The 20,761-nt window shown below is 42.6% G+C and overlaps 1 protein-coding gene across 1 annotated transcript; it reads left to right on the top strand.

Moving 5' to 3' along the window:
* Positions 1 to 12,437: 12,437 nt before the first annotated feature.
* On the top strand, positions 12,438 to 20,233 carry GABARAPL1 (GABA type A receptor associated protein like 1). Its single transcript, XM_054591434.1, has 4 exons — positions 12,438 to 12,801; positions 16,798 to 16,876; positions 17,969 to 18,087; positions 18,976 to 20,233. Exons 1-4 carry the CDS (start codon positions 12,712 to 12,714, stop codon positions 19,039 to 19,041), a joined length of 354 nt encoding a protein of 117 aa, XP_054447409.1. The 5' UTR covers positions 12,438 to 12,711; the 3' UTR covers positions 19,042 to 20,233.
* Positions 20,234 to 20,761: the final 528 nt, after the last annotated feature.

Here is a 20,761-nt window from a genome sequence, read left to right as displayed (position 1 = left end):
GTCCCCACGGCCCCCTGTCTCTGTTGGCCTTGTTTGTCATAGGCCGTTGGGCCATCAGTCTTGGTTGGTAGGCCCGGGTCTGCAGTGGGGAGACAAGGGCATCTCACTCACCGGCCCACCATGGCAGCGGCCCCGCAAACGCTGAGCACAGGCCGGGCCGCCCAGGGGCTCCCGCCGCCGTTTGCCCTGGGCAGCCCTCCCGTCAGCAAGCTCAACGGATTTCGTGTCTCAGGCCAGTGTACGCCCCAGTCCTGATTTTTAGCCCTCCCTCCTGTTTTCTCCTAGTCTCATATCCAGAATGGCCACCATGCCCTCAGCCTTCTCAACGTGTCCTCCCGTGGGCACTTATCTTTTGTCCCAGAGCCCTGGGTCTCACCCTCCTCTGGCCTGACTATACCAGTGGTTTCTTCCCGTTGTTCCAATGCCTCGGGGGTCCTCTGTTTACGCCAAAACCTCCACCATTTTCTGGCTCGCCGATGTGTTTGCTCTGGCCGGTCATTAGTCCTATTCTGTGTATTGTACAATGGCAATGCTTACTATGAGTGGGGATTCCTTGGGCCCTACTTGTCACTAGTTGCTGCTGGTTCTGCCTATTGAACCTCCCATTCAGGATCAGGCCCAGGCCTGTGTTTGCACAGACCTGAGCCAGGAACATTAGATTCACCTCCAGGGCGCGGGTGAAAAGTATTCTGACGACCCCATCCATTCTCCCCATCCACCAGCCAGTCTTGAGCTGGAGTGTGAGCCCGATTGGCCCACGAGTGGTCTCATCAGCTCCTGCTTGGACCTGGCCTACCCCTGTGAGCGTCCTTTATCTCGCGCGCGTGCACTCACACACAAGTTGGCGATGTAGTGCTGCTCAGGTGTGATCTAAGTGGTGGCCTGGCCTGAAGAAAACCACCCCGGGCCTCCCTCTGTTACCTGAATGGTATTGTCGGATGAGGGACACAGGGCTCTCGGGCGAACCCTTTGCCAACAATGTCCCTTTGGTAAACTGTTTTCTGTTTCTTCTGAGAGGCCTTGGCCTTCGGACTTTGAACAGCAGCAGGAGAACATCTTCTCCGTCCAAAGTCCCATAACCAAGTGAGCAGGGCGGGGCAGCTGGTGTATGCGGCTGCCTAGTTACCAGGGTTCCATGTTCTGTTGGGCTCTGTTGTTCGGGAGTGAGGTCACTTCCTGGGTCCCTTAGCCTGAGCATCTCCTCAGACAAGAGTGATGACTTCACTTCCTGATGATCAGTTACCTTCCTACCCGGAGCCGTAACATTCTAAAACGGTCCCTGCCCAGCTCATTGGGCTGGAGACATTTGCACCAGCGGATGTCTTCTTGTTGCCTGCCCAACTCCCGAGGTCCTGGAGGTGCAGCAGCTGGTTGATGAAGACCCCGGCCCCGTCTCCACCAGTGAGGGGCAGGTGTGCCACACCAGCAAGGGCCAGGGTGGGCCAGGAGTGACTCTGGCCACCTGGGGGTCTGGGAAACCAGGGCCCGTGGGGAGCGGAGAAGGACTTCTTCTCCAAAGACCGCCAGGATCTCCAGGCAGCTCATGATTTCCCACTCCAACCTGGAGCACGCTGCCCGTGTTAAGTGAACTCAGCCAGGTGAGCTGGAGCTCAAGGAGGCAGAGCCCAAGGGCGAAAAGACAAGAAGGTAGGGGTGGGATATGGGGTGGAGGTGCCTGTGAGCTTATGGGGGTGGGCCGGAGCCAGACACACAGGGAGCACCCACAGAGGTTGACCAGAAGCCAAGCCTGGCCTCAGATCCCCCATCTGCTGAGCTGCTGTGGGGGAGGTCATCCCGGTTGGGTCCTGGGCTGCGGCTGCTCTGGAAGGCGCTGGCTGCATCGTGTCTGTGGGGGGCCCATGGAAATGCGGGCACGTGGGTGATCTTTTCCCCTCTCGCGACTCCAGCACGAGCCCAGGAGGCAGAGCCGGGTCCTGCTGTAACACCTGTCTCATAGGCCGAGGAGCCCGATGCAGGAGGACAGCAGGAGGCCGGCTCCCGGCACCTCCGGACCCGGAGGTTGTCCGCCTCCAGGGGTCATGCCTCCTCCAGCAGCTGCTCTAGCCATGGCTCCGGAGCCCGGGTGCGCCTGCGCAGCAGCTCCTGACCTGCCTGAGGCCTGGCCGCGCCTGCCCGAAGACCCCTCCCTCAGACCCGCTGTGGTTCCTGCCCCAGAGGAGGAGCTGCCTCTGGAAGATGCATCAGGGTCAGCTCTGGAGCGACGGGCGGATCCTGCTCCCTCGCTCCCATCAGAGGACTTAGTTTGACCTCCGTTCCTTACCTTCTAAGAAAAAACTTTTATTGTTACTTTTTTCCCCATCTTTGACATGATTAGATGTTTTATTTTAATTATTTGGTGGTTGGGGGGGGGTGTTCTCTTTCCTTTTTTCCTCTTTTTATCCTTCATGTTTCCATGGTGTGATCCATTTACAGTTATAAATAAACATTGGTGTTGATATTGGAATCTGTGCCTATCAGAGGACTTTGTTTTATCTCTATTCTTTAATATTTTTCTTTATTGCTGTTTTTTTTGCTGTATGGCATAATTTGGTTTTTTATTTCATTTTTATTAAATGGAGGTTTTGGGCGTACATCTGTTCTATTTTCTCTTTTCATCCTTCATTTTTTTTTTATGGTATGATTCATTTTAGGTTATAAATAAAAGTCTTTGTTTTCATTGTAAAGTGTGCCATTCCTGAGCATGGTGTTCATTCATGATGCTGTGCCAGTGTCAGTGCTGTCTAGCTGCAGGGTGTCCATCTCCCCACAAGGAGACCCTGCGTCTGAATTACCCACTGCCCAGTCCTCCTTCCGCTGGCAACCCCTGACCTGCTTCATGTCTCTGCTCCTTTCCCATTCTGGATGTTTTCGCTAAATGAAATCTTCCAGTAGGTGCCTTTTTGTGTCTGCTCACATATGTTTGTTTGTTTATATCTCAAACAACATTTTTGTTATTTGAAAAGGAAATTCCGGAGAGATTATAGATCAGATGTAGAAAAAGAAGCCCTTTTGGTGATTGTGTGCACAAAGTTGAAGTAGACACCTGTCTCCTAATTGTGTCTGTGGGGCCCGAAGGCATTCAGGCAAGGGCTGACTTTTCTTGTGCAGAATACAAAAACAAGAAAAATGATGATATCTGAAAAGATAGAATTGGAAAACATTTCTCAGAAATAAAGGCCAGAGAAATGTTTAACATCCCTGTAGTACAGCAAACATTTGAAACTCTGTGTTTTCTAAAGGTACAGGGGAAGCAAGTGCACTTCCAGTGAGAGACCATGTACACACCACAACATTTGAGAGTTTCCTGACCTCCATGATGGGGACACATGCACTGGTAACGTTGGGGAGAGAGCACTGTCACCATCAGACTGGAAGGGTCCTGGCCTGGCGGCAACCAGCCCTGGGGACAGAGTGAGGAAGCAGAGGCCCCAGCAGATCCCCTGGAGAGAAAGGGGAAAGGCCCCTCCTCTGCGAGAACAGGTGCAGGACCTGTCAACGTGTCACAGGGGCTCACCCTCCCCGGGCAGGGCTCCTCCCAGGAGGTTACGCCACAGAAACTCTTGCGCAAGTTTTCAAGGATGTATTTTCCACACTACCCAACAGAGCACTGATGAAATAGCTGGAAATTGGTAAAAACACTAATACCCATGGAGAAGGGATAGGATCCACAATTCCTGGCCCATCCACATGGACGAGGAAAGCCAAGCAGCAGGTTAGGTGGCTGCAGGGGTCTCCACATGCCAACAGATAAGGACCTCAGGGGTCCTCTCACGTGAGATATGTGGAGCAACAATCTGCATCCAGGATTCCACCTGTTAGACCACATACATGTGATTTCAACAGGTAGGTAAGCATATGTGAAAATCACATGATACCATATATAGAGAACCCTAAAGATTCTACCCAAAAACTACTAGAACTGATCACTGAATTCAGTAAAGTAGCAGGAAAAAAATAAATATACAGAGATCATTTGCATTTATGTACTCCAAATATGAACTATTAGAAAGGGAAACTAAGAAAACAATACCATTTACAATAGCATCAAAATAAATAAAATACCTAGTAATAAATTAAACAAAGATATAAAAGATGTGTACTTGGAAAACTGTAAGACACTGAAGTAATTGAAGAAAATACAAATAAGTGGAAGCATCTACCATGTTAATGAATAGGAAGAATTAACATCATTAAAACATCCATACTACCCAAAGCAATCTATAGATTCAATGCAATTCCTATCAAGACACCTACAATGTATTTCACAGAACTAGAACAAATATTTCAAAAATTTATATGGAACCACAAAAGGCCCCGAAGAGCAACAGTGATCTTGAGAAAGAAGAACAAAGTTGGAAGAATCACAATATGTAATGTCAAACTAAACTATAAGGCCATAGTAATGCAAACAACACGGAACTGGCATAAAAACAGACACAGAAATCAACAGAACAGAATAGAGAGCCCAGAAATAAATGCACATCTTTATAGTCAATTAATATTTGACAGAGAAAGCAAGTGCATACAATGGGCTAATGATAGTTTGTTCAGTACATGGTGTTGCAAAAATTGGACAGATAATAGCAGAAAAATGAAACTAGACAATCTTTTTATACCACACTAAGGAATAAATTCAAAATGGATTAAAGATTTATGTGTTAGACTCAAAACCATAAAAATCCTAGAAGACATCAAAGGCAGTAACATCTCAGAGATTGCTCATAGCAATATTTTATCTGCTGTACCTCCCCAGGCAAGGGAAACAATAGAAATAACTCAAATTTTAAAAATCTATTGCAGATATAATTATGTCATAAATTAATTGGTGAGATTCATTCATTTTCCTGTGCTTCTTAGAAAATACATTAAAATATTGCTTTTAATTGTAGGCACACAATTAAAACAAAGTGTGAACTTATGTTTGATTTAAAAGATGTGTTTAAATTAAATGTCCTTTTATTACCTTATATATTGAATTCTATACAACAGGCATTCTAATTAAGGAGAAAAGATTGTGAAAAATTAGTGAAACATAGGTAGAGAAACTAACTATGACTGGTTCTGGTTTCTTTTTCTTGTGTTCTTAATACACTACACTATCTTTGACAACAAAAATGCCCTGCTTGTGATAGAAAGGTCCAGAAGTGGAAAAAACATAAGCAGTGAATGAATAGTGCATATTTTCCCAGCAATGATCAAATTATGCTTTTTCCTAGTGGGTACCATTTTTCTTCATTGAGTGGGACACTACGAAGTTGGATGTTAATTGCTCCCACAAATGTGGTTTTGCTCTTCACAATTAGCATTAAGCAAGTTCCTAGAGCTCTGTGACTTCATCATATACCACTTGAAATGGAAAGAAATATTGAAACTATAAATCAGATATACTAGTTACATCTTTTAAAAATATTGTTTTAAATAAAAATATTTAGCTGCTAATGTCTTTTACTTTGGAATGGATAGGTTAATGTCAGAATCCTTCATTTCTAATTCTACTTCTGAAATGCTAAAGGTTCTGCTACCATAATGGAGTGCTTTTTAAGATTTTTTTTTTAAGTCTATGTATTCTTTTATTTTTAAAATTTTATTTATTTTCAGAGAGAGGGGAAGAGGGGGGAAAGAGAGAGAAACATCAATGAGTGGTTGCCTCTCACGTGCGCCCTACTGGGGACCTGGCCTGCAACCGAAGCATGTGCCCTGACCAGGAATCCAATCATCAGCACTTTCGATTCACGGGCCAAGGCTCGATCCACTGAGCCACACCAGCCAGGTTTTTAAGATTTTTAAATTGTTATCCTATTACAGTTGTCCCAGTTTTTCTCCCCTCTCCCTCCTCCGCCCATACTCCCCACCACAGCCAATTCCGCACCATTGTCCATATCCATTCATTCATACATGCTCTTTAACTAGTTTCTTTCCCTTCTTTCCACCATTATCCCTCTCCCTTCTCCTCTATGGCCACTGTCAGCCTGTTCCATGTTTCCATGCCTGTAGTTCTATTTTGTTCATTACATTCCTCTTACAGGTGAGATCATATGGTATTTGTCTTTTACCGCTTAGCTTATTTCGCTTAGCATAATGCTCTCCAGTTCCATCCACACTGTCACAGAAGGTAGGAGTTCCTTCTTTCTTATTGCTGTGTAGTACCGTTGTGTAAATATACCACAGTTTTTTGATCACTCATCTACTGAAGGCACTTAGGCTTTTTTCAGCACTTGGCTATTGTAAATAGTGCTGCTATGAACATAGGGGCATTACAGTGGGAAAACAAACAAGCCAACGAACAAAAAACCCCACCTTTTCAATCACTTTGTACTTGCCCAAACTGAAACTCCTAAAAACAATATGGTTTGTATCTAGTGTAATAACAATATCTGAAAATATCAATATGTGCATCACAGGAAACACCTGAAAAGTCAGTGTCTATGAGTTTCCATGGGACAATACAGGCTCTCCTTTTCTGGGGGAAGGTGAATCTGAGAGAAGATTGAGCTGTGATGCCTGCTTTTATCTGTGGTTTGGAGGCCTGAGTTGGCCCGAAGGGTGTAGCCTATGTACTTTATTAGAGGGTCTGATTAACATATTAAAAGTTTACTTATATATATAGGCATATGGAAATAAAGCAAAAATGGGATTTATGTAACCAGTTTAAGAGGCAAGCAAGAAAAATTACAAAGTCTGGGAACAGCCAGCTGTGTTTTCTTTTCCTTGTGTAAACAGATTGGCTGGAAGGTAATAGGGAGGCCATGTTGGGAAGCCTGCCCTTGAGCAGACTGACTGACCGGGAAAACAGTTTCAGTGATTTATGGATAGTCCACGACACACCGAGCGTTCAGCTGGGGAAGTATTTTGCATGCTGTCTCTGACTAATGTTGGCCAGTGTTCTCTTGGCGCCTTCCCTTTGGTCAAGCCAGAATTACACTGCTTCCCACCTCAGAATTCCTCAAGATTCTAAGAGTTTAGAAAGGGTATTGTAAAAGTGGTAGTGCTTAATTTGAAACTGGACAGATGATAGAATTTTAAACACCAAATAAACGGTATAAAAGCATATTCTGTCTTTGAGCAAAGATAGAAATAATGAGATTATGAATCATGGAGAGTGTTAAAAATTCTAAGAGTGATATAATAAGAATTAATCTGGAAAGATAGTCTGGCATTTTTACAGAAAGCATTACACAGGAGCTCAAGCAGTTTGATCTTTATCCTGTATGCTATGAAAGCCATTGTTAAGTTTTTGAAGAAGGAAGGAAATCATGCAACTTGTAAGATGCTTGGCTGTCAGAAGAGGGGGAATAAGAGGAGTGAGATGTGGACGATGGGGGACCACTATGGCCACTGAGCTGTCCCACAGACAATGCTTCAACTTCTTCCATAAAAGCTGTAGTAGGCAAAGTTATGAAAAAAAAAAAGGTGGGCTAAATTGAACACCTTTCCTCTTTATTTCAGCTTCACGATACTCATCCTTTAATTGTTAATGTTGCCCTTTAGTTATTACAGTCCTTGTTTGACCAATGATATCAATGTTTGAAGTATCTAGACCTTTCTTTTTATTTATTTATTTATTTTCAGAGAGAGGGGAAGAGAGGGAGAAAAACATCTAAAGGTTGCCTCTCGCATACCCCCAACTGGGGACGTGGCCCGCAACCCAGGCTTGTGCCCTGACCTGGAATCGAACCAGCAGCCTTTCAGTTTACAAGCCGTCACCCAGTCCACGGAACCATAGCAGCCTGAGAGAGACCTTTCTTGAGTCCTCATTTGTGTATCAAACTTGTCTATACAGGATCTCTCCCATACTCCCACCTTGCACTATACTTAGAATTTGCTTTCCCTTATGACATTAATACTAATTATTATAGGTTGTAAAGCTGAGTATGACCCTTTTCCTTCTCTCAAAAGAGTTATAAATTCAAACTCATTAAATACCAAAGTAGATAAATGTAAATCCAATTCAAAGGGGAGACAAAAATTCATCGAAAATCAAGTAATTGTTAAGGAACATTACTATTTGAATGCCTACAGTGCACCATTAAATTCTCCAAACTGTGTTCTCTTTTATCAGCATTGGAGGCTGAATTGTAGAGAAGTGATGTAGTTTGCAGGGAGCTGACTCAGCTTCCTCAGACTTCAAACACCAAACAGAAAAATGTTTTATTCTTATTTTTAAATTTAATTTTTATTCCTTTTTAATCAAATGAATACGTAGCACCTTTCCCCCACCCACCCACATACAAAAACTCTTTACTTTTTAGCTGATTTTGTAAAACTTACATTTCTCCAAATGCTATGCATATGCTGCTATTCTTGATTTTTATTTTCAAGTTGGAGCATCATCTATTCACTTGCCATTATAGAAGATGAAAATTTAGCCATTTTTAATTACAATGATTCCTACCTTTGCTACTGTGGGGAATGGAAAAAGTTCCCCCTTCCCCCTTCTGGTTCTTTTGGCTGGCCCAAATAATCAAATCAATAGGAAGCAGATTGACAAGAGAAAAATCAAATTTAATCTGTTGTGCATGGGAACCCCACATACATGAGAGAGTCAGAGACCCTGTATAGATGAGAGGCTCAGAGCTAGAAAGGGGGATCGAGGTACGTGAGACATCCTGAGCCGGGGTTGAGGCACGCTGCCTTAGGGGCTTCCAAAGGCCATTGCACGATGATAAGAAGAACAGACATTCAGTAATGAGTAGTTTGCCCTGATCTACAGATAGGTCAAAAAAGTTATGTCTGATGTTCTTTTATGGGCAAGGTCTCATTCAAATTCCTCCATGTAGTCAAAGTACGGGTTGGGGTCGGGGAGAAGTTTCTCTTGAGTCTAAGTTCTTTTTTTTTAAATTGAATTTATTGGGGTGACATTGCTTCACAAAATCATACGGGTTTCAAGTGTACAACTCAACAAAGCATCATCTGCACACTGCATCATGTGCCAATCGCCCCAAGCAAAGTCTCTTTCTGTCCCAATTCCCCCTCCACCTTTGCTCATCTTCACCTAGCCCTCAGCTGCCCTTCCCCCTGGCTATTACCACACTGTTGTCTGTGTCTATGTGTTATGTATATATGTTATTTGGTTAATCCCTACACTTTCTTTCATCCATTCCCCCACCCCTCCCCTGACAACGGTCAGTTTGTTCCACGTATCCATGCCGCTGTTCCTATTTTGCTTGTCAGTTTATTTTGGTCATTAGATTCTACATATAAGTAAAATGGCATTTATCTTACTCTGACAGGCTTATTTCACTTAGCACAATAATCTTTGGGTCCATCCATGCTGTTACAAAAGGTAAGATTTCCTTCTCTTTTATGTCTACATAGTATTCCATTGGGTAAATACACCACAACTTTTTTATCCATGCACCTACTGATGGGCGCTTGGGCCGTTTCCAGATTTTGGTTACTGTAAATAATGCTGCAATGAACATAGGGGTGCATATGTTCTTTCTGATTGGTGTCTCAGGATTCTTAAGATATATTCCCAGAAGTGGGGTTGCTGGGTCAAAAGGCAGTTTCATTTTTAATTTTTTGAGTAAACTCCATATTGTTTTCCGTAATGGCTGCACCAGTCTGCATTCCCACCAACACTGCGCAAAACATTAATAACTATTAACCACTTTTACTATCTTGGAGATTATCCTCATCATATATTAAATCCTGTTTCCTATATTCCATGTCTTTTCCTTTCTTGGTTTACTTCTATATTTTGCTGGTGCTTTCTGAAAACAGATACACAAGAAATGAATTTTTGGAGAGTTTCCATGTCTAAGGAATGTCTTGTACTACCCTCACACCTGATAGTTTGGCTTGTCATGGAATTCTAAGAAGAAACATTATCCCTTAGGATTTTTAAGGGATAACTAGCTGTTATAAATAAAATCTGACCTCCCTTCCCCATTTTCTGAATTCTCTCTCTCTGAGACTCCTGGTTATTTGAATGTTGAACCTCTAATTTAAATCTCCTTGCCCCCTTTTCATCTCTTTATCTTGTTTTACTTTCTAGGAAATTTCCTCAACTTTATTCTAATGTTTCTATTGACTTTTCCCCAAACATTCTGGAGAATCTATCATCATTGAGTGATATTAAGAGAAATGACACAAGAAATATGATGATATGATGTTTAGTCTGGCTTCAGTAAGCTGGCTCTCTCTCTCCTAGAAATGATGAAGACTAAAATTAAAGACTAATTAAGAGTGGGTTTGTCCTAACTGGTGTGGCTCAGTGGATTGAACATTGCCCTGCAAACCAAAACTTTGCCAGTTTGGTTCCTGGTCAGGGCACATGCCTGGCTTGCAGGCCAGGTCCCTAGCTGGGGACGTGCGAGAGGCAACCAATTGATGTATCTCTCACACATAGATGTTTCTCTCCCTCTCTTCCTCTCTCTCTTCCCCTTTCCATAAAGAATAAATTAATTAATTTAAAAAAAATGAGTTTGAGTAATAGTGGTGGTTTTAAAACTTGTTCACAAGTTCTCTAATATTCTTCCCACCTGTGGGGTGGGACCAGGGTCTGTTCACCTACTGAAGGACATCTTGGTTGCTTCTAGGTTTGGGCACTTATAAATAAAGGTGCTGAAAACATCAGTGTGCAGGTTTTTATGTGGACAGGAGTGTTCAAGCTCTTTGGGTAAATATGAAAAAGGATGATTGCTTGTAAGAGTACGTTTAGTTTTCTAAAAAGCCACAAAACTGTCTTCCAAAGTGGCTCTACCATTTTCCATTTCCATCAGCAATGAATGAGAGAGTTCCTGAAATGTGAGCTGTTTAATATAGTTTTTTGAATTTGATTATAAAAGGAAGTTTGAAATATTTTATCTGACTGAAGGTGGTAATTTATTAAGTTACCTTCTATATAATGTTTAAAATTTATGCTGAAAATAATGATAGAGTGCAAACTTTGGAAGTTGACAGATGGGGTATTTTGAATAGACTTGAGGCAGAAAAGATTAACTGAAATTTCATTTCCAAGTGATTTTTCACATATAAATTGTCACTGTGTTTACATAGTTTTAAAAAAATAAAAGTTAAAACCAGCATTTTAACTAGCTGTAATTTATTTTTTTTGATCATGATTTGATCAGAAAACAAGTCTTAAAACATCAATCTCCATTGTAATTACTTTTCTCAGCTTGTTGTAAAGTACTCCTTTAAAAGATTTAGCTATATGTGGGTCAAAGCTAAAATGAGCTAAAATTTTCAAGTTGAAAATAAGGACTAAAAAATGTAAACATACAATGTGATAAAGTAACTGTTGGATTTCTACACATAAAAAAAAATGGAAAGATGCCACCAAGAAATAGGGCTATACAATTCATTTTTCTCGTTTCAGTAATGCAACTTAGTTTCTTTCTTTTATTTTGTGGCTTTATTTTTAAAAGCAGAGACCCTAAGAACTGATTCAAGGTAGGTGACAGGGGCTGCCCTTTGTCTCATATAGTTTTCAGACCTCCCTAAATTTATTCTAGGCAAAGCAGCCCTTGCTCACCCTTCTTTATCTTTCAAAATTTCTGCTGCTCTTCCTCAGTAGGTCTTCCCTTGGAATCACTGCCATTAACAGTGGGGCTGGAAAGGACTTCGACCCTTTGATCCTTGGTGAGCTAAGGGGAAGGCCAGAGGGCAGGAACACTGACCCTGGCCCACCACCCTTTTCAGTGGTGCTTTCTCTTCTCCCTGGGGACACTAAACCAGGAGTACTATCCTTCAGGGGAATTTTTGCATATGAAAAAAGAATGTGTGAGAAAAACTACTGAGTTAATCACTTATATTTCTTGATATTTTCCTTTCCAGAAGACAGGCCCAGCTAATGAGTTAATAGGAGAAGGTGCATCATTTCTGTATCTGAACATGCATGCAGCCCTTAGCAGTTAGGACCGACGCCCCTTCTCTGGACCTGGATTACACCTTATGCCTTTCTAAATCGCTTCGAATTCCTGAGTCACGTTTTGTTTTTATTCCTGCTCTAGGAGCAAACTGCAGTACCGACCCAAACAAAATGACGCCAACGAGGTGAAGGAGGGGTCACGGTCGAAGAAATCCAGCTTAGTTTCCAAAGTGTTCGGCGGTAGTAATTGAAGGAGCAAAGGGCAAAATGCAAGCACGGGTCATTTCTGCACTGGCCAAAGAAACCCCTGAACCCTTCTCCCTACTTTCCCCAGATTCCAGACCCCAACCAGCTAGAAAAACCTGGATTTTCTCCAAGTTTGTTTTTGGGTCAAACCAAGAAACAGCGAGGGAGAGAGAAGACATCTTTAGAACCTATGTTTTGTTTTAAAACCATCTGTAACGTCCCATTGTTCATAAAATAAGAAGTAAAATCTGTTTCCGTTTGCAATGAACTCTATTGGGAAAAAGGTTAGGTAGCAAGAGAACACCCTGAAATCCACGACGTGCCAGCCCCCCGGGTCCGCACAGTCCGGAACGCGGGAGGCGGGGCGTCGTGACGTCACAACACCACGCACCGCCTTGTTGTTTTTGTGTTCCCAGCTCTCGGGAAAAGCCACCGGAAATTCTTTACCTGGCCATCCCCAACCTGCAGACTGTAGGACCCAAGATCCCTTCGGAAAGCTCTGCCAAGCTGTGTGGCGTCGGGAGCTTCCGTTTCCGTAGCGATTCTGATACCCGTTGAAATTTGGCGGAGGGAAGCGAGACGGGAGAGACGCAATCATCAGCGAGGGAGGCAGGCCCCGTCCGGGGATCTTTGAAACCCTGCGGTTCATCATGAAGTTCCAGTACAAGGAGGACCATCCCTTTGAGTATCGGAAAAAAGAAGGAGAAAAGATCCGGAAGAAATATCCGGACAGGGTCCCTGTGAGTGTCAGGGGAGCGGGAAGGGGGAGTGCAAGGGGGAATATGGGAAGGCGGGGAAGTAGTGATGGCTGCCCTAAGGCACAGAAGAGCGCTAGTCCCTAAAATTCCTTAACCCCGAACGCCCTTCACTGCGAGGAGGGCCACTGCAGTGGGCGTTCTGACTGCGGACCTTTTAAAACCCGTATACTCAGGGCCCGTACCCATCTTTGGAGCTGACCGCATCCTTGGAGCGGAGCCTACGTTTGAATGACTCAGCAGTATTCAGAAGCTGTGTAGGTTGGGAGGTGCTCAAAATGTGGCCCTTGTGTAATTTGCTCCCTTTAAGACGCAGGGAAATTGTTCTGGGAATACTCTCTGGTTTGCTTCCATAGATTTATGCCTTAGCTGGTTCTCCCTTAATCAAGTTGACTTCGGTCCTCATAGCACTGGTTTTGGGAGGCCAAGATTCGGAAACTTTTTTTTTTTTTTTAAGATTCTGGTAAGATTGGAGAGGAGGATGGGCAGTGCCACAAGGCAGGCCTGGCCCAGAAAACAAGGGCACGTTCTCTGCGCAACAGCCGGATTGCCTCATTCTTGGCTCCCGGGGCGAGTGTAGGGCACCCAGCCTTGCTCCGCTACCTATTCTGATCAGATTGTAATTGGACACAATCAGGAAGGCCTGAGGCGTTTTTCTTTTGGTTTTTGGACCCTGGTTCGTGTAATGAAACTCATACAGACGTTGAGGAGGAACAGAGAGGGTATCTTTTTGCATCCGGGCGTTTTTCCCGTCACCCCTCCCCCGCCAACTTGCCTGATTTTCTTCTCACGTAGGCTGCACAGCAGGAGTGGAAAGCACAAGACTTTTGTATTAGAGAGAACAATAACCGTTGGATTTTGGAGCTGAAGGAGCAGACACTAGATTATACTCTTTATCCTCAGGCAGGGACATTAAGATAAACGCTTACAGATAAAGGGATGGAGGTGATCTGATGTGCTTTCTTTACCCTCAGGTACTCCTGGGCCTCCAATCCTTATCTAATTGTCGTGGTCTCATAGCTACCAGAGCAATCTGGGCCGTAGGCCAGCTGCAGAAACCCCGAGCAGCCCTTTTCCTATAAGAAAGAGGAGACATGAGGGCTGTTTTCTTCTCTCGAAATTGTGCACAAAAAGGATCCTTCACTAGTTTGCTGGTCTCTGGACATTGGATGACTGCTCTAAAAGTTTCTGCCAATTCTGGTGATATTCTACTTTCTGATAACATTTAAAAGTGATAGTTAACTTTTATTGACAGTTTACCATGTGCCTGAGCATATTCTGTGTGGTCTGTAGGCATCCACTCTGTGGTCATCCTGACATCCTTATAATCCCCATTCCACAGATGAAAACTCTGAAGCACAGAGAAATGAAGTTACTTCCTAAAGGTTTCACATGGTTGGTCTGCGGAGACCTTGATTGCAGCACTGCTCTTGGGCCCTTCATGCTATCATGTTTCTCAATTTCTAGTACAGTCCTATTAGAATTAAGTGGGTACTGTGTACCACACACTATGAAGTATTGGAAATAGAGAAGCTAGTGCTTCCATCGAGAGTTCACGGAGTAGTGTGAGACACTGCTCTAGGAGCTCTATATAAATTACACACTCTGAAATATACTTATTCCTAAATCTAGTTAAAATTCCTGTTTCCTTAAAATCAAGCCCATTGCATTTCTGTTTACATGGATTCACCCAGGATATTTCAGGTAATTCTCCCTATTCTCTTCCTGCTAGGTTTGGTGTTAAATGTTTTACCAAATTGTATAATTTATAAACTCTTAGGACCATCACTCAGAGCTTGTCCCTCCAGTTAAGTTTTAACTATTGATAAGCCTTCCAACTGCTCCTTAGGTACCGACCTGGCCAGTGACCTTCTTTCTAATGATGACGCAGAAAGAAGAGCTCTGCTGTCTGAATTCTGAGATTTGGTTCCAGTTTTGGGCAGGACACTTAATCTTGCCAAAGTGTCTGTTTACTGAAAAGATTAGAGTAAATGATTTCCAGTGCCTTCCAGCTGGACCGTTAGTGGTGGTAAAGCAGTCACGGACTCTGACAGCTCACAAAACTCCAGCCTGGCCCCAACAGTATCTGTAGACCTGCTACACCTTAATAGGTGTGCTTGTGGCTTGAGAGAGGAGGGTTTCATATGTTCTTGAAATGATCTTAATAGCTACAGTGTATTGAAAACCTGCAAAATTGCAGGAAACTGTTAGGCACAGGTTATCTTATTTTTTCTAATTTATGAACAACCCCGAGGAGTATTAGCCACATTTTGTTTTGCGGATAAGGAAAACAGAACCAAACAGGCAACGCCTCTGGCCCAGGGCCCACTGTAAGTGAGCAGTAGAGTTGGGATTATTTGAAACAGGTATTTTCTGGTAAACCAGCGGTTTACCCCTCTCCCCATCCCCTTCCTTTTCCTCCCCAGACCGTCCCCACCCAGTCCTTGCCCTCCTCCCCATGCCAGGGATGTCTCCTTTGCAGTTGGTCGCATTGCTCTTCTTATGCTTCCTTCTTGTGGTTTGTTTCGCTTACTGATCGGAGCTGGAGATTCCAGGTTTCAACTTTCCTGCCAGACACTGCTGTATGTCCTCTTTAGCTTTGACTTTATTACCGTGCTGCCTCTTGTCCTTCCTCATTGTTGGACCTTCATTGGTCTCTCCCTGATGCTCTTCCTACTTTTTAATTTCTTATTCACATATTTTCTACTCCAGTTTTTATTTTTAATTTTAAGTGTTATCATGCTCCTCTGGTCTAAATGGTATAGTATTCTTTTTCTCTGTATACATAAAGTAAGTTTTTCACTATTTTAATTGGTCCCCTTAAATGTAAAGGCTTCAGGTCCCTCCCTCTAAGCCAGTTCTTATGTTTAGACACTTCTATATAATTTACAGAGCGTGTCACATAAACTATGGATTATTCAAGTTCACCATATCAGTACCATAACTTCCTAAAGGAGGTGTTGGAAAGTTACCATCTTCCTTTTACTCGTTGGAATGCTGAAGCTCAGAGAGGTTAAATGACCTTCTGAAGATCAGACAGCTACTAGAGAAACTCGTCCAGTGTGTTTATATCTGCTGCTTTAACTTTCCTGTACCTCCTATATTGTCTGTCTAGGATGATGATATTTTCTAAATGAAAAATCCAAAGCTCATGGTTTATAAGAGATTTTTAAATATTGAAAATTTAAATATGTAATGTAATATGCATAGTTTATAAACCTGTAAATACTAAATATATTTTTGTAATATATAATTTAAATTTAAATATATTTAAGTACTTTAAATTTTAAATAAGTTTTCTATTTTATAAGTTTAGATGCATAAAAAAGTCTTTAATTTTTACATTGCTTCATTTTTTTCTTTTAATTACAGAAATATCTTTTTAAACCTTCAAGTGTCATAGATGTATTTATAGACATTGAAAGTCCCTTGAAATTCTAACATACTCTTGAGAAATAGGTTCTTGTACTGATATTATATGCAGAGTATCACAAGAATTATTTTACTACTATTTTTACTTAATAAAATAGTGTCTTAAACCTTTTTTTATGCTCATTCTCAAAAGTTTTGACAATAGAAAGTTTAAACCACGTTATCTGTAACTTTAATAAATGGCATTTACAAGAAGGAAAACTAATAGGCACTCTGGACCATCTATGAATACCCAGACAATCTTAATGCTCTAATTAAATAGCAGAAAGCATATACCCTATAGTATACAGGTAACTTGTAAATACTTAAAATCAAGGTTCTTTCTACTTTTCATTACATGCTCTCTCTGCCCTCTTGTTATTGCAGTAATAAAACTACAACCCTTCTAGGAAAGGCCATTTCCCCATACACTTGTAAGGGATAAGGGAGAATAAGAAATGGAAAAATGTTACTGGCACTAGCTGCACTCACTCCAAATAGGATGTGGAAGGGAGAATATACTAGGTTGGATTCTGTAGTTTTTACTTCCGACTCTCTGCTCCCTCCCAGGTGATCGTGGAGAAGGCTCCGAAGGCCAGGGTGCCTGATCTGGACAAGAGGAAGTACCTAGTGCCCTCTGACCTCACTGGTAATGCTCTTCTTTCCCTTGACTCTGCCTCCCATGGCAAAGCATTCCCAGTCCTTCCTGCATGCATGAGATTATTGAGACTGAGGAAGTAGGGTTGAAGAAAGTGAGTGGGGTTTTCCAGAGAATTAGGTGATTCAAAAATGGTGGCATAATTCTTCCCCATCACCAGATCCCTTAAGCATTTCCTGTCATAGTGTCCCATTTCATTTTGACACAGCGAAGTGCAAAACATTGAAAGAGAAGATCAGATGTTCATTAGTTAAACTACTTAAAATCAGCTTTGTTACTGTGATAGCAGCTTATTCCAAAAGAAAATCCAGAATAGTTTCTTGCGAGGATGGCATGTTAGAGGTTCTCAAATGAATACCTTTTTTCCTCAAGCTATATATTTTTTGGGGTTTTTTTTTTTTTTTTGGCTTTTGTTTGTTTTTTGTTAATAACATTTTATAGATAACTGTTTGAAATTGCAGAGGATATATTCATTCTTCACCTTGATCCTTCGTGGAATAATCACTGCACCCATGAAACACTGGAAAGTTTTCTAGATGTATTTGCTCTGGAGCTACTAGATTTAAATATCAGCCTTCTAGAACTTTTTCAGTCTTCTTGGTAAAAAGGAAAACATTGAACTCCACTCATTGCCCCAACATTGAGTGATGGTGCTAAGACTGATTACTGGAGTCTGGAAGACCCCTTCCCATGCATGACTAGTCTGTCTCAGGATGGAAGTGTGTTTGACATCAGGTTAGACAATGATGGGAATGTTTCAGTCTGTGTGTGTATATGGTATTTCCTCAGAGTCATCCTCAGGCTTGAGTGGATATGCTAACATTAGATCTCAAATTGAATTAAGGATGGGAGGTTCTTATTTTCTGAGGAATAAGCTCCTCAGTGGCAAGTTAGGGAATACAAGACTTCTTTGAGTTTCACTTTATTTCTACAGCTATAGGACAGTATTGGGTTCTGTTCAGATGGTTTGTAAAGGTGGTACTTTAAAGGGAGTGGGTATAGGAGAATTTTTTCCGGGGGTCTTACCCTTCTCCTAATCACTTGTGTTCCCTTTTGCCTTTTCCAAAACCTTCCTTCATCCAGTTGGCCAGTTCTACTTCTTAATCCGGAAGAGGATCCACCTGAGACCTGAGGACGCCTTATTCTTCTTTGTCAACAACACCATCCCTCCCACTAGTGCTACTATGGGCCAGCTGTATGAGGTAATGGTCCTGGCCACAACAGTGCCGACAGGTCGGATGTTCTTTAGCTCTCGTTCCAGGGCTTTTGATAACATGCCCAGGAAGTGGAGCAGGAGGTGTTGTCTATCAGGATCCACTTACCCATGGCAGTGTGAGGCTCTGGGAGATTAGATACCGCTTGTCCTTTAGGAATGGAGCAGCTACTAGATTCAATCCCTTTGAGTTATTTTTTCAGTCTTGCCCTGGTCAAGTATTTTAATATGGGATTATCTTTACCGAAACAGCAGAAAATGGCTTCTGATTGTGGAAATTTCAAATAAAATGAAATTTATAATTAAGGTGGAATCTTTAACTTGTCTTAACAAATAAACTCAGCTGGAGAGAATATGTTATGTGATTTTATTTGGTTTAATTGGTAAACTGTCAGAATCTAAGATGTGGAAACTATACTAAAGGGCTTTATCATTTTGTATAACCTAAGAGAGTAACTGTGGTATTCCTTAAAGGATTTCACAGAAGATGCTGTGTTCTTCTTGTGCTCAATTAGTCCACTAGTGAGTTCAGTAGACTTCTGATACTTCTAATCTAATTTTTATTCCATAACATATATTCCCTGTTAGCATATATTTCAGTATGTTGTATGTATGTTCCCCTTGCTAGAATGAGCTTTTAAGGGTAAGGACCGTGCCCTAGTCATGTTTGTATCCCTGATAATCTATTTGTATGATACTCTCCATGGAGTTTCTTTGTGAACTGAGTTGAATTCCACGAATTCTGAATATTCATTGTTCTTTTAATGGGGTCTATGATACGTTCCATGCCTACTTTACAAGGTTATATGAGGGTCAGAGTCCTAGAGATAATGAATGTGATTATGTTTTCTAACCTGTCCCCTTATCTCTCCCCCAGGACAACCATGAGGAAGACTATTTTCTGTATGTGGCCTACAGTGATGAGAGTGTCTATGGGAAGTGAGTGGTGGAAGTCCAGCAGATGGGAGCACTGGACTCGGGGGTAGGGGGAGGGGTGTGTGTGGGACTTGGGGGAGAGAAGGGGGGGGCTCCCACCACGGAGGAGACAGAAGGTGAAGGCATCTGGAAGCACTACACCGCACACACCGTCACCACATTTTCACTTGCTCAATTGATATTTTTTGCTGCTTCCTCGGCCCAGGGAGAAAGCATGTCAGGACAGAGCTGTTGGATTAGCTTCGCTCGAGGAATGGAGATGATATAATTTCACAGCATTGCTGCGAATTTTTGTGTGATTTTTCTTTTTTCTTTTAATAGAAGAGTCAGGAAGTGGGCAAGTTGGGGCCAGAGATGATTGTGGACCAGCATCGACTTCCTGCTCTTCCCTTCTCTTTGGGCAGAGATTTTCTTTTTGACGTTTGCACAAGATAGCTAGAAGAAGAGGATGGGGATGTTTTAGGACGACTGGTAGTGGACCACTCTTGAGGACCAAAACAGACACATTGTAACTAAAACATTGTGTCTGATCTCTTCTATCGTTACACCTCTTCCTCCTCCCCACCCCAGTGATAATCTCACACACGAACATCACAGTTCTGCCCCTGTGGTGGTGATGGACATCTGACAGGAATTTAGATAGCGCTCTTACTTTAGGAAAATAGGGGCCAGGTGTGAAGGACCTTGCGATTAAGAAGATAGTTTTGATAGTATTAACTGGAATTAATGAAGTATTGAACATCTCTGCCTAACCTGCTGTCTCTCTGGTGCCCCTTATTCCACACCTACCTTGGAGTTTAATGAGCCTAAGCCATTTCCGATTACAGACTCAAGGGATGTCCCCCCTCCCTGCTGGCCCTTCAGTCTCACACGCACGGAAATGCCAGGTGATGGCCAGCTGCTTCCCTCTGGGTTTTCATTTACTGCAGCTGCTAGTTAGAAAAGTTTGAGGGGATGAGTTTTAGTAATTTGTGGGGATTCTGTTGATTCTGATTATTTTCACTGTAGGGGTTTATGGGTGGGGGTGGGGAGCAGGAATTGCACTTGGACATGACATTTCAGTTCATCTCTGCTAATGAAACGGGTCCTTCTGTTGGGGGGGCAAATCTGTGTTGATTCTGTCAGTTGCAGGCTCTTGTGTAATGAAGTTTTTATTGTCAGGCCAAGGAAATAAAGTAATTGCATACCTTAAAAACCCACCATGAATTCAGGACTGTTGCCTTTATTTAATATGTATTAGAATGGATGGCAGATGGATCCGCTGAGCACAGAATTTTGGGTGGGGTGGCTGTTAACGTTTGCTTCTATGTGGTCAGACATATACATGTTCACTGACCAGCAGTTACCATCCACAGGTAAATGTGGACATGGGGCAATGTGTCTGGTGCATTAGTGGTATGTGCATGATTTTCCCCCCTGCAGATAAATGCTTTGTCACTGCTTTATGTGATTTTCAAAGGTGAAGGGTGTAGACCGCCTACATCAGAATTTAGGGTGTGGAATCGGGGACGTGCTTATTAAATGTGCAGATGTCTAAGCCTTGTCCCGGGTTTAGCCCACTCAGAATCTCAGCATAGGTGCCTATATTTTCAATCTCATGATTCTGCTGCACATGAATGTGGAGGGGTGTTGCTCTATGTGCCTGGTTTTGCTCTTAAGTCCCAAACAAACACACTCCCTCCGCATGTTGATCCGCATGAGGCTAAAGCAGGAGAGAAACCTAGGTC

This window comes from Pteronotus mesoamericanus, unplaced genomic scaffold (genome assembly GCF_021234165.1).
Source record: "Pteronotus mesoamericanus isolate MK-2021 breed Mesoamerican mustached bat unplaced genomic scaffold, CSHL_Meso_final scaffold_21, whole genome shotgun sequence".
NCBI lineage: Eukaryota > Metazoa > Chordata > Mammalia > Chiroptera > Mormoopidae > Pteronotus > Pteronotus mesoamericanus.
This window is presented reverse-complemented; position numbering and strand designations above follow the sequence as displayed.